General features: G+C 51.0%; 1 protein-coding gene across 2 annotated transcripts; it reads left to right on the forward strand.

Moving 5' to 3' along the window:
* The first annotated feature begins 1,296 nt into the window (after nucleotides 1-1,296).
* On the forward strand, nucleotides 1,297-12,941 carry RBSN (rabenosyn, RAB effector). Of its 2 annotated transcripts, XM_072127206.1 has the most exons (13): nucleotides 1,374-1,447; nucleotides 1,478-1,510; nucleotides 5,147-5,377; nucleotides 5,695-5,838; nucleotides 6,061-6,161; nucleotides 6,795-6,840; nucleotides 6,956-7,117; nucleotides 7,346-7,590; nucleotides 9,140-9,210; nucleotides 9,546-9,632; nucleotides 10,180-10,282; nucleotides 10,577-10,681; nucleotides 11,059-12,941. In XM_072127206.1, the coding sequence occupies exons 3-13, from the start codon at nucleotides 5,215-5,217 to the stop codon at nucleotides 12,118-12,120; spliced, it is 2,289 nt and encodes a 762-aa protein (XP_071983307.1). In that variant the 5' UTR covers nucleotides 1,374-1,447; nucleotides 1,478-1,510; nucleotides 5,147-5,214; the 3' UTR covers nucleotides 12,121-12,941. The 2 variants fall into 2 exon arrangements, with proteins under 2 accessions (XP_071983306.1, XP_071983307.1); XM_072127205.1 differs by lacking the exon at nucleotides 1,478-1,510 and having other exon boundaries at nucleotides 1,297-1,456.
* The last annotated feature ends 1,105 nt before the right edge of the window (nucleotides 12,942-14,046 follow it).

A 14,046-nucleotide genomic window follows, 5' to 3' on the forward strand; every position in this document is an offset into this window, starting at 1 on the left:
TCTAGATCCCTCTATTTTTACTTGAGACCCTTCAAGGCTTCACTTTTCTCCACCACATTACTCTGTGCCCTCCAGACCCTTCTATTCTTTTCCAGACCCCTCTGTTCACATCATGACTCCTTCATCTCCCTCCAGACCCCCGTGTTCTTGTCCAGCAACCCCACATCTCCCTCCAGACCCCCCTGTTCTCATCTAGAACTGTCTATCTTCAGACTCCTCTGTCCTTCTCCCCACTCAATGTCAATGATCGTCCAGACTCCTCTGTCAGTCAGCATTCATCCTCAGGGCGGCACGGTGGCTGAGTGAGTAGCACATCTGCCTTGCAGCACTGGTGTCCTGGGTTCGAATCCCACCCAGGTCAACATCTGCAAAGAGTTTGTATGTTCTCTCCGTGTTTGCGTGGGTTTTCTCCGGGTACTCCGGTTTCCTCCCACACTTCAAAACATACTGTTAGGTTGTTTAGATTGTGAGCCCCATGGGGACAGGGACCAATTTGACATGCTTGTGCAGCGCTGCGTAATCTGTGTGCGCTATATAAATAAAGAATTATTATTATTTATCTCCTCCAGAACCCTCATCCCTCCTACAAACTCCTATTTCCGCAGGAAACTCTTCTGTCTTCCTTCAAGATTTCCTCTCTAAGTACGTCGGCTACAAACAACCAATGGCCAACAAAGTTATTTTTAAATGAACATGGTTGGCTGTGTTGGTTGGCTGTTCTACAAATACCAGCGGTAAGCGAGATCACTAAAATCAATGGGCTTAGTCAATTTTGAAGCTGCATTGAGACGCAGCGTTTCTGTTGCATTTTGAAACGCAGTGCAAATGCTGCGAACACTTGCGATCGGGAACAAGCTCCGTGTGTTTTGCACATGTTACCAATCATGTTTTAGTTGAAGCGTATCTGCGAGAAGGCTTGTCCCTTCCTCGAAAACAGAATGCTACACTTGCATCATTTTTATTAACCCCTAAAAAAGAAGCTGAAATATGGCCGGTACCTGATGACCTGAGTACAGCTGTGTATTGTGATACGTCTCCAGAATACTACCGTGTGCACAGGCTACTACCATGTCAGTACACTGCAGTAATACTTGTACATCATTTCTACATTGTGCTTTCACATTTGCAATGGCGTGCACGGGTAATTCCTGCAAGAAAAACTAAAAACTGAAAATAGTCATGAAACATATTTATATGTCACTAAAACACAAATTCTGGAACTGAGAAATCTACAACAATGGATGTGCACTGATATCAGAGTAATAAGAGGCTATAAAGATGTGACACCATAATAATCGTATAATGCTCCAGCCTTCACAATCCATCGCTCGGCGCGCAGCTCCCTCTGTCTACGTCAGGCGCCAGGAGCCCCAGGATCGAGCACCGAGCTATCGATTCCGGGAGTGACAGCTATGGCGGCCGGCGGAGGAAGAGGGAGGCACCGCGATAACCGGGGGTGAGGGGAGACCCGGGGGAGTAACCGGGGGTGAGGGGAGACACTGGGTGAGAGGTGAGACCCTGGGGAGACACTGTGTGAGAGGTGAGAACCGGGGAGACACTGCGGGACTGTAGGGGTATGGAGAGACTGCAGGTGCATGGAGACAGCTCCTTCACTGAAGAGATTGGATGTAGAGAGACGGCTGTGTGACAGGGAATAGACGGTCGGGACAGGGGAGAGACGGCTGTGTGACAGGAGAGAGACTGCCGGGTGACAGGGGAGAGACTGCCGGGTGACAGGGGAGAGACTGCCGGGTGACAGGAGAGAGACTGCCGGGTGACAGGGGAGAGACTGCCGGGTGACAGGGGAGAGACTGCCGGGTGACAGGGGAGAGACTGCCGGGTGACAGGGGAGAGACTGCCGGGTGACAGGGGAGAGACTGCCGGGTGACAGGGGAGAGACTGCCGGGTGACAGGGGAGAGACTGCCGGGTGACAGGGGAGAGACTGCCGGGTGACAGGGGAGAGACTGCCGGGTGACAGGGGAGAGACTGCCGGGTGACAGGGGAGAGACTGCCGGGTGACAGGGGAGAGACTGCCGGGTGACAGGGGAGAGACTGCCGGGTGACAGGGGAGAGACTGCCGGGTGACAGGGGAGAGACTGCCGGGTGACAGGGGAGAGACTGCCGGGTGACAGGGGAGAGACTGCCGGGTGACAGGGGAGAGACTGCCGGGTGACAGGGGAGAGACTGCCGGGTGACAGGGGAGAGACTGCCGGGTGACAGGGGAGAGACGGCCGGGTGACAGGGGAGAGACGGCCGGGTGACAGGGGAGAGACTGCCGGGTGACAGGGGAGAGACTGCCGGGTGACAGGGGAGAGACTGCCGGGTGACAGGAGAGAGGCTGCCGGGTGACTGGAGAGAGGCTGCCGGGTGACTGGAGAGAGGCTGCCGGGTGACTGGAGAGAGGCTGCCGGGTGACAGGAGAGAGGCTGCCGGGTGACAGGAGAGAGGCTGCCGGGTGACAGGAGAGAGGCTGCCGGGTGACAGGGGAGAGGCTGCCGGGTGACAGGGGAGAGGCTGCCGGGTGACAGGGGAGAGGCTGCCGGGTGACAGGGGAGAGGCTGCCGGGTGACAGGGGAGAGGCTGCCGGGTGACAGGGGAGAGACGGCCGGCCGGCCGGCCGTCTCTCCCCTGTCACCCGGCCGGCCGTCTCTCCCCTGTCACCCGGCCGGCCGTCTCTCCCCTGTCACCCGGCAGTCTCTCCCTGTCAGGCTATTCAGGAGAGAGACAGCTCCTGAATAGCCTGACAGGGGAGACACGGCCGGGTGACAGGGGAGAAAGTGCAGGTGTACGGCCCTTTAGTGATGATTTTGGCCTCCTCCGGTAGGGCTCAGACACCCCCGTATTATGGGGCCTCCAATTCCCACTTCCCTCCATTCTTTTCATTCCGGACAATTAGTCGCATTCCTTTGGTAGAAGCTTCCACACCCTCCGGACCTGATCAGCTGCACATCCCCGGCCGTGTATAACACATTGCAATCCTTATTCCATCTGTTTTTGTCTTTGCTATGGAATAACAGAGACACCTCACACTGCTGTGCTCTGTGCTCTCTGCAGATAGTGCTATGTATTGTCCTTGCAGAGATGTGTAATCAGACCTCACACTGCTGTGCTCTGTGCTCTCTGGAGCTAGTGCTATGTATTGTCCTTGCAGAGATGTGTAATAAGATCTCACACTGCTGTGCTCTGTGCTCTCTGGAGCTAGTGCTATGTATTGTCCTTGCAGAGATGTGTAATCAGACCTCACACTGCTGTGCTCTGTGCTCTCTGCAGCCAGTGTTATGTATTGTCCCTGGAGAGATGTGTAATCAGACCTCACACTGCTGTGCTCTGTGCTCTCTGCAGCCAGTGTTATGTACTGTCCCTGGAGAGATGTGTAATCAGACCTCTCACTGCTGTGCTCTGTGCTCTCTTCAGCCAGCGTTATGTATTGTCCCTGCAGAGATGTGTAATCAGACCTCACACTGCTGTGCTCTGTGCTCTCTGCAGCCAGTGTTATGTATTGTCCCTGTATAGATGAGTAATCAGACCTCACACTGCTGTGCTCTGTGCTCTCTGCAGCCAGTGTTATGTATTGTCCCTGGAGAGATGTGTAATCAGACCTCACACTGCTGTGCTCTGTGTTCTCTGCAGCCAGTGTTATGTATTGTCCCTGGAGTGATGTGTAATCAGACCTCACACTGCTGTTCTCTGTGCTCTCTGCAGCCAGTGTTATGTATTGTCCCTGTATAGATGAGTAATCAGACCTCACACTGCTGCGCTCTGTGCTCTCTGCAGCCAGTGTTATGTATTGTCCCTGGAGAGATGTGTAATCAGACCTCACACTGCTGTGTTCTGTGCTCTCTGCAGCCAGTGTTATGTACTGTCCCTGTAGAGATGTGTAATCAGACCTCACACTGCTGTGCTCTGGTCTCTCTGCAGCCAGTGTTATGTATTGTCCCTGGAGAGATGTGTAATCAGACCTCACACTGCTGTGCTCTGTGCTCTCTGCAGATAGTGCTATGTATTGTCCTTGCAGAGATGTGTAATCAGACCTCACACTGCTGTGCTCTGTGCTCTCTGCAGATAGTGCTATGTATTGTCCCTGGAGAGATGTGTAATCAGACCTCACACTGCTGTGCTCTGGTCTCTCTGCAGCCAGTGTTATGTATTGTCCCTGTAGAGATGAGTAATCAGACCTCACACTGCTGTGCTCTGTGCTCTCTGCAGCCAGTGTTATGTATTGTCCCTGGAGAGATGTGTAATCAGACCTCACACCGCTGTGCTCTGTGCTCTCTGCAGCCAGTGTTATGTACTGTCCCTGTAGAGATGTGTAATCAGACCTCACACTGCTGTGCTCTGTGCTCTCTGCAGTCAGTGTTATGTACTGTCCCTGGAGAGATGTGTAATCAGACCTCACACTGCTGTGCTCTGTGCTCTCTGCAGTCAGTGCTATGTATTGTCCCTGGAGAGATGTGTAATCAGACCTCACACTGCTGTGCTCTGTGCTCTCTGCTGCCAGTGTTATGTATTGTCCCAGGAGAGATGTGTAATCAGACCTCACACTGCTGTGCTCTGTGCTCTCTGCAGCCATTGTTATGTATTGTCCCTGGAGAGATGTGTAATCAGACCTCACACTGCTGTGCTCTGTGCCCTCTGCAGCCAGTGTTATGTATTGTCCTGAAGAGATGTGTAATCAGACCTCACACTGCTGTGCTCTGTGCTCTCTGTAGCCAGTGTTATGTACTCTCCCTGGAGAGATGTGTAATCAGACCTCACACTGCTGTGCTCTGTGCTCTCTGCAGCCAGTGTTATGTACTCTCCCTGGAGAGATGTGTAATCAGACCTCACACTGCTGTGCTCTGTGCTCTCTGCAGCCAGTGTTACGTATAATCCCAGCTGAGATGTGTAAACAGATCTTTGTGTGTGATGTTAGGAGCAGCAGGACTGTGATATATGGATTTATATTCCAGGATTGGATTCCTCACACTGCTGTGCTCTGTGCACTATACTGTTCCCTGCCCTCAGTATGATTACACATCTCTTCAAGGACAATACATAGCACTGGCTGCAGTCCGTATGGTCACACCAGTGCCAGGGATCCTGATATCTCAGCCCCGGGGCCGCGCTGCTCGGGATGTGACTGTTCTCTGACCTTCTGTCTTGCAGGGACGTCTGACTACTTGTGGGGCTTCTGCCATCTTGAATGAGTTGAGGTGCTGGTACCTGGGTCACTCATGGCCGCGCAGTACAACGCCCCGTTTGATGAACCGGCGGAGGTGCGGGAAGGGTTCCTGTGTCCCCTGTGCCTGAAGGATCTCCAGTCCTTTTACCAGCTGCAGAGTCATTATGAGGAGGAGCACTCCACCGAGGACTGGGATGTCAAAGGCCAACTCAAAAGTGAGGGCTACATTCACAAGACCCTAAAAAACCATGACTGCCCCCCAAAACAGCGCCACACCTTGGCTACAGGAGGAGGGTGGTATTGCAGCATAGTCCCATTCATTGAAGCAGTAATATCATAAATACCAGAGGAGGGCTGCCCTCTACAGGATGCATGTTGTATTACAGGGCACCAGTTCTGTATATTCAGTTCATGGTCATGTTTAGTTCTCCTGAGCGGGGGATACTCTGTGACCTCCGTATCCTGTGGTGTTTGGGGTCGTGATGTGACACAGGGTTTCTCTTTAACACATTCATCTCTTCTTCTCTGTAAGATCTGGTGCAAATTGCAAAGAAAGCAAAGAACAAACTGCTGAAGAAGGATGGAGGCGAGCGTGCCGAGGGGGGCTCCCAGGATCGCTACGAAGCCTTCAGCTATGGCGGCGTGGACCCCTGTATGTGGGACCCACAGGAAATAGGTACGTGGGTTTTTAAGGGATCCTATAATCTTATTTAAAGGGGTTTTGATATTGAAGACCTTTCCATGAGATAAGTCATCTGTATCAGGTTGTGGGGGTCCTGAGTGAAGCTTCCATTATGTGTGTAGTGGGCTCTAAGCTGCTGGTCCAGCCTGAGCACTACACAGTTCTGCTGGTTCTGGTATTTTGCTGGTTTAAGGTTTTCCTTTGGCTTTTCCTCAGGGGCGATGCGGAGTCACCTGTTTGACTTTAAGAAGCACCGAGCTGCGAGGATCGATCACTATGTGGTGGAAGTCAACAAGCTGATCATACGCCTAGAAAAAGTAAGCCCCACACAGAACCAACCCCGTCTGATCCCACTGTCTCCCTACTTTATTGTGTGTCTGCAGGATCAGTCTCCTCTGTATGGAGACCTGCAGAGCTGTAATTAAAGGGACACTCCAGCCACAGCTAATTTATTGAATAATGGCCTGAAGGGAGGAGCAGGACTCATTGTCATTGTCTTCCTAGAACCTGGAGTCCTGATCCTACCTCCAGGCCCTGCACAAGGTACAATTCAATGAATCAGCTGTGTTTGGGGTGTTCCCTTAAAACAAGTTCAAATTTCCTTATTTAGTAGAAGGGACCATAATGTCAATAGTTTATGATGGTCAGGACTGATCATGGCATGACCCTATCAGCCGTGCCCTGGTCACATGATAGCTGTGGCATCACTATATACTATACTAGAGGTTGTCTGTATATTCCTATGTGCACATGATAGCTGTGGCATCACTATATACTATACTAGAGGTTGTCTGTATATTCCTATGTGCAGGGGGAGAGTAAACCTGCCAATGTTATCTTATATTGGGTAGAATCAGATTTCCCACCATTTTACCAATTATGAATGTAATTCCCTATTTTAGCCCCGATAAGGTTTCAGTCGTTGACTTTCTGTCTCTCTCTCCTTTCAGTTGACATCATTTGATCGCACTAATACGGAGTCCGCCAAGATCAGAGGTACGCCGGATGCACGTGTCTGATGACTAATTGGGATTAAAGGGGCATTCAGATGACTTGCCTTATGGCACATCTCTGGACAACCCTTTTCAGTTGAGTTTTGCTTCTCCCCCAGCCATAGAGCGATCCGTGGTGCCCTGGGTCAGCGACCAGGATGTGCCCTTCTGTCCGGACTGTGGGAACAAGTTCACCATCCGCAACAGGCGCCACCATTGCCGCCTCTGTGGGTCCATCATGTGCAGGCGCTGCACGGAGCTGATCACCATTCCATTTGCCAGTGAGATAGGATTCGGTTTTGCGTGTCTCATTTATCTGTGTTCATCTCTGTTCCTTCTGTTCAGAATTTTTTCTTCCAGAATTTTTTTTTACCTTTCTATATTTCTCATTTGTTTGTCTATGAACAGGACAACTCATAGACAATTTATTGTTGTTAAGATTATTCCATTAAGGATTTATCTCCTTTTCTTGTAAAGCTGAACACCTGTCTCATGCTTTCCCATCACAGATAAATTAACAAGCGCCTGCAAGCACTCGGCCTCCAGCCATGGCAGCCCTAACTTATCCCCTAACACTAGTGCACAGACCTCCCGGCGGGGAAGCATCAGTAGCCTCAGCAGCGTCAGCTCCGTCCTGGAGGAGAAAGATGATGATAAGATCCGCTGCTGCCAGCATTGTAAGGACACACTACTGAAGAGGGAGATGCAGATGGATGAGAAAGCGCACACTCCAGAAATTGTCAAGGTCTACCAGGTAACACCAGGGTGTAAAAATGTAAAATATTATGGGTTAATGAGATCTACAGGGACAGGCTGACCCTTGGAGGGACGGGACAGGGACACGCTGACACTTGGGGGGGACAGGGACACGCTGACACTTGGGGGGACAGGACAGGGACACGCTGACACTTGGGGGGACAGGACAGGGACACGCTGACACTTGGGGGGACAGGACAGGGACACGCTGACACTTGGGGGGGACAGGGACACGCTGACACTTGGGGGGGACAGGGACACGCTGACACTTGGGGGGGACAGGGACACGCTGACACTTGGGGGACAGGACAGGGACACGCTGACACTTGGGGGGACAGGACAGGGACACGCTGACACTTGGGGGGACAGGACAGGGACACGCTGACACTTGGGGGGACAGGACAGGGACACGCTGACACTTGGGGGAGACAGGACAGGGACACGCTGACACTTGGGGGAGACAGGACAGGGACACGCTGACACTTGGGGGGACAGGACAGGGACACGCTGACACTTGGGGGGACAGGACAGGGACACGCTGACACTTGGGGGACAGGACAGGGACACGCTGACACTTGGGGGACAGGACAGGGACACGCCGACACTTGGGGGACAGGACAGGGACACGCTGACACTTGGGGGACAGGACAGGGACACGCTGACACTTGGGGGGACAGGACAGGGACACGCTGACACTTGGAGGACAGGACAGGGACACGCTGACCCTTGGGGGGGACGGGACAGGGACACGCTGACCCTTGGGGGGGACAGGACAGGGACACGCTGACACTTGGGGGGGACAGGACAGGGACACGCTGACACTTGGGGGGACAGGGACACGCTGACACTTGGGGGGACAGGACAGGGACACGCTGACACTTGGGGGACAGGACAGGGACACGCTGACACTTGGGGGACAGGACAGGGACACGCTGACACTTGGGGTACAGGTCAGGGACACGCTGACACTTGGGGTACAGGTCAGGGACACGCTGACACTTGGGGGGACAGGACAGGGACACGCTGACACTTGGGGGGACAGGACAGGGACACGCTGACACTTGGGGGGACAGGACAGGGACACGCTGACACTTGGGGGGACAGGACAGGGACACGCTGACACTTGGGGGGACAGGACAGGGACACGCTGACACTTGGGGGGACAGGACAGGGACACGCTGACACTTGGGGGTACAGGACAGGGACACGCTGACACTTGGGGGACAGGACAGGGACACGCTGACACTTGGGGGGACAGGACAGGGACACGCTGACACTTGGGGTACAGGACAGGGACACGCTGACACTTGGGGGTACAGGACAGGGACACGCTGACACTTGGGGGGGACAGGACAGGGACACGCTGACACTTGGGGGGACAGGACAGGGACGCGCTGACGCTTGGGGAGGGGGGCATGGAGACGGACACGCTGACGCTTGGGGAGGGGGGCATGGAGACGGACGCGCTGACGCTTGGGGGGACATGGGGATGGATACGCTGACTCTTGGAGTGCAGGACAATGTCACATTTGTTTCATTTGTTGCAGAAACTCCGGGCCTGTATGGAGAGGGTGGATGAGAAGGCCCCTGAATACATCAGGATGGCGCAGTCTATAAAGTAGGTCCTAAAGTTATGTCCAGGGGTTATTATATCTGTTGTGATCATTGAAGGGTCTTCACAGTTTAGTGTTTCATGACATGTTTGTAGGATCTCTTGGTAGTTTCCATTGGTCTCCAGCTCCTCTTTCCTCTTCCTCCATTATGTTTTTTGATTTATATTTTATTTCTTTGCACTAACAACTCAAACACTTCAAAATATAAAATAATATGTGAGGTGCCTGTGGGTGGGAGTGGAGGAGGCTGCGGCGCATCTCTCGGCTCTCCCCCCACATGCTGCGCTTGTGACAGGGGGTAATTATCCGCATAACATTTAGTGTTTATTCTCCTCCGCAGCGCTGGCGAGACAACCTACAATTTGGACCATGCCAACAACCTGCGCATAGAGGTGCAGAGACTCTACGAATTAATAGATGCTTTAAGGTGAGAAGTGACGATTTGGGGGACACTGTACCTTGGGGCTGCTATTCACTTGAGTGCAGGCAGGATGCAAAATTGGCCAGAACCGACAGGTGTGGAACTGATTTTGCAAAAAGCAGCCACTTTTTTGTGTTAAAGGGATTGTCCCACCAGGGACGTCTTCTGGGAATAGTGTTATGTGGCAGATTGGGCTGGACCCCCCCCAATGATCTGACACTTTTCCCTAGACTATGGGTGATGGCACACGTTCAGTTTTTCAGATGCAGTTTTTGAAGCCAGAAGCAGGTGTGGATCATAATGGGTAAGACAAATAATTGAAAGCTGCTGCTCCTCCTCATTTACTCCATTCCTGGTTTGGGCATCAAAAACTGAACGTGTGACATCACCCTATGGGTGGAAAATAAGTGTCTTTTGGTGGGATGATCCCCTTTCAGTGCAGCCTAAATATTTAACCATTTAATGGCAGGAGCATTTAAAATTGAATTATTTCAATAATTGACAACAATTATTAAAAATGTGTTTTTTTTTTTTTTTCATTTTTCTGCCACAGTAAAAAAATACTAACCCTGGGATTGAATGAAGAACCCAAACCTCACCCCAAAAATCTCCAGCTGCAGAAGATGGTGCGATACTCAGCCACGCTGTTTGTGCAGGTAATATATATGTTACTTAAAGGAACACTCTAGTCACAGCTGATTCAATGTACCTTGTGAATGGAGGAGCAGGACTCTAGGTTCTAGCACATTTCTAGGAACCTGCACCATCCATTATTCAATGAACTAGCTTTGACTGGAGTGCGCCTTTAAGGATTCACCAGGTTATAGCTGCAGATTCTCAGTGGTTACATGGGACTTGTAGGAATTCCAGCATTGATAACCCCAATTCTCTCATCTCATCAAATCCCCTATTAACTATTCTGACTTGTCCAACTTTAATTATTTTCTTAGGAAAAACTTCTAGGGTTAATGTCTCTGCCAACGAAGGAGAAGTATGAAGAGTTAAAGGAGAAACGGAAACGGGAGAATGAGCTGAAGCTACAACGTGAGCAACAGGTGAGATTTCATGCCTTACATATGCAGCGCATCATTGGGGGTTTGTCTGCAAAGTAGAGGTCATTTTCAGCAAGCACATGGCAAGACGAGAAATGGTTACTCGTATAATAGAATGGTGGCATATTTCCAGGTAACAACATCGCTTTATGCTCCTGACCCCATCCCCTACATTTAGGAGGGGTGCAGAGCAGTTCCCTGCACAGCAGGTAGTGATCCTTTGTGTATGGGGAAACACAGGTGCAATCAATGCACCTGCCCCTTCGTTCCGACCAAAATAGATTATAAAGCGGTGGCTTATCCCCTAGAGCTGCATAACTTGATGCCATAATAGTAGAACCCCCCTTTAATCTCGCTGTTATTGGATTGGTTCCCTGTAGGCCGCCCTTGAAGCACAGAGGAGAAGAGATGAGAAGAGGAAAGACTTTGTTCCCCGCTCGTCTGACGTCCTGAATGGAGAGCCTCAGCAGGCAGGTCGCATCCGGAAGGTGGAAGGATGGCTGCCGACCTCTGGGGTCCCTCGAAATCGAGAGACCTCAGACCCTCTCCTCCAACAAATCGAGAACATCACTTCCTACATCCAGCAGGCTCAGGCGGCCGGACGCGTGGACGAGGTTCATATGTTACAGGAAAACCTGCGGCAGCTGCAGGATGAATATGACCAGCAGCAGGTGGAGACGGCCATACGGATGTCCAGAGAGCTTGCCGAAGGGGAGGCCATGCAGAGGGAACAGCTGGAGGTGCTGAGGAAGCGGGAGGAAAGCAGGGAGCAGAGGAAGAGTCTGTCCCAGCACAGCAGAGCCCACTCTCTGGACTTCCGGGACCACCGACAGGTGACGGTCTGGCAGGACAAACATACAGCGGCTCTAGATCTGCAGCTTCCTAGACGAGACCCCATCCCTGCGGAGCTTTCTCCACCTCTGACTCCACCAGACACAAGACCTATTCTCCCCCTACGCATCTCTCCTGTCCTCCCGAACAAATCCGCACCTTTAAACCCCTTCGAGGATGAAGAGTCAGAACCAGAACCTGCCGCAGCCGAAAAGATCCAGCAGAACGGCAGCAAAGAATACAATCCCTTCGATGAAGATGAGGAGGAGAATCCAGAAGAAGCTGCTGAGAGCGTCCAGGGGGTGACACAAGTCTCCTCAAATCCCTTCGAAACCTCTCCAGAACGTGACTATACAGCACCTGGTCCTACAAACCCATTTGAGGAGGAGGATGATGGACCCTGCCCTGGGAATCCCTTTGAGGAATCCGATGATTTAGGAGCAAATGAAGAGGAGGTGATTGAGGAGGATCTGCTCCTACAACAGATCGATAACATCAAGGCTTATATATTTGACGCCAAGCACAGCGGCCGCCTGGACGAGGTGGACCTCCTGACTGAGAACCTGCGGGAACTGAAGAAGACCCTGGCCAAACAGAAGGGGCAGAAGTGACCCCAATCCAGAACTCGGGGGGCCGCACTCCCTACCAGCAAAGCCCATGGGAACAAAGCGTTAACCGGATTACAGCGACGTATAGATCAGCGCCGCGTATCTCTGGTAGGTGTATACCACAGAATGGACCAGAAGGTTCTGTCCATATAGGTGGGTCGGAACTATTATTAACTCTTATGCTGCCTGACCGTACCGCAACTTGAATGTGAAGGTTCTGTTTGATCTCTTGGGGAAACGAGCCACTGCCCATAGGAACAAAACTACACGGACTGTACAGAAGTGACCTCAGCGATGATAACGTTATTACACTACAGGACAAGGAGTAGAGCGGAGACCAGGGGAGAGTAGCTGCTGCCCTGTACCCAACCGCTGAGAAAGATGTACTGGAAATGAAAAAGCATTTAAAGGGTATTTCCATCTTTGAATATCGTCTCTATATATAAACGACATGAAAATTGGAGTCACTACATGTACTATATATTACTGATGCCCCATGCACACCACCATTATGGGGGCTGTGAACAAAATTTGTGGCCAGATCACCACCTCATAGAGGTCTATGGCATCTGATCACAGTGCGGTGAGCACACGCTATCTCACAGAAATGGGCAGCCGCCATGCAAAATATGGGACATGTTCTATATTTTGCCATTTTACGACTGCAGCCTCTCAGCTTTCTATGGAGAGGGTAGTTACATCCTGTATTATACCCCAGAGCTGCACTCACTATTCTGCTGCTGGTGCAGTCACTGTGTACATACATGACATTACTTATCCTGTACTGATCCTGAGTTACATCCTGTATTATACCCCAGAGCTGCACTCACTATTCTGCTGCTGGTGCAGTCACTGTGTACATACATGACATTACTTATCCTGTACTGATCCTGAGTTACATCCTGTATTATACTCCAGAGCTGCACTCACTATTCTGCTGCTGGTGCAGTCACTGTGTACATACATGACATTACTTATCCTGTACTGATCCTGAGTTACATCCTGTATTATACACCAGAGCTGCACTCACTATTCTGCTGCTGGTGCAGTCACTGTGTACATACATGACATTACTTATCCTGTAGTGATCCTGAGTTATATCCTGCATTATACCCCAGAGCTGCACTCACTATTCTGCTGCTGGTGCAGTCACTGTGTACATACATGACATTACTTATCCTGTACTGATCCTGAGTTACATCCTGTATTATACCCCAGAGCTGCACTCACTATTCTGCTGCTGGTGCAGTCACTGTGTACATACATGACATTACTTATCCTGTACTGATCCTGAGTTACATCCTGTATTATACTCCAGAGCTGCACTCACTATTCTGCTGCTGGTGCAGTCACTGTGTACATACATGACATTACTTATCCTGTACTGATCCTGAGTTACATCCTGTATTATACACCAGAGCTGCACTCACTATTCTGCTGCTGGTGCAGTCACTGTGTACATACATGACATTACTTATCCTGTACTGATCCTGAGTTACATCCTGTATTATACCCCAGAGCTGCACTCACTATTCTGCTGCTGGTGCAGTCACTGTGTACATACATGACATTACTTATCCTGTACTGATCCTGAGTTACATCCTGTATTATACTCCAGAGCTGCACTCACTATTCTGCTGCTGGTGCAGTCACTGTGTACATACATGACATTACTTATCCTGTACTGATCCTGAGTTACATCCTGTATTATACCCCAGAGCTGCACTCACTATTCTGCTGCTGGTGCAGTCACTGTGTACATACATGACATTACTTATCCTGTACTGATCCTGAGTTACATCCTGTATTATACCCCAGAGCTGCACTCACTATTCTGCTGCTGGTGCAGTCACTGTGTACATACATGACATTACTTATCCTGTAGTGATCCTGAGTTATATCCTGCATTATACCCCAGAGCAGCACTCA

The sequence above is a fragment of the Engystomops pustulosus genome, chromosome 10 (genome assembly GCF_040894005.1).
Source record: "Engystomops pustulosus chromosome 10, aEngPut4.maternal, whole genome shotgun sequence".
NCBI classification, from domain to species: domain Eukaryota; kingdom Metazoa; phylum Chordata; class Amphibia; order Anura; family Leptodactylidae; genus Engystomops; species Engystomops pustulosus.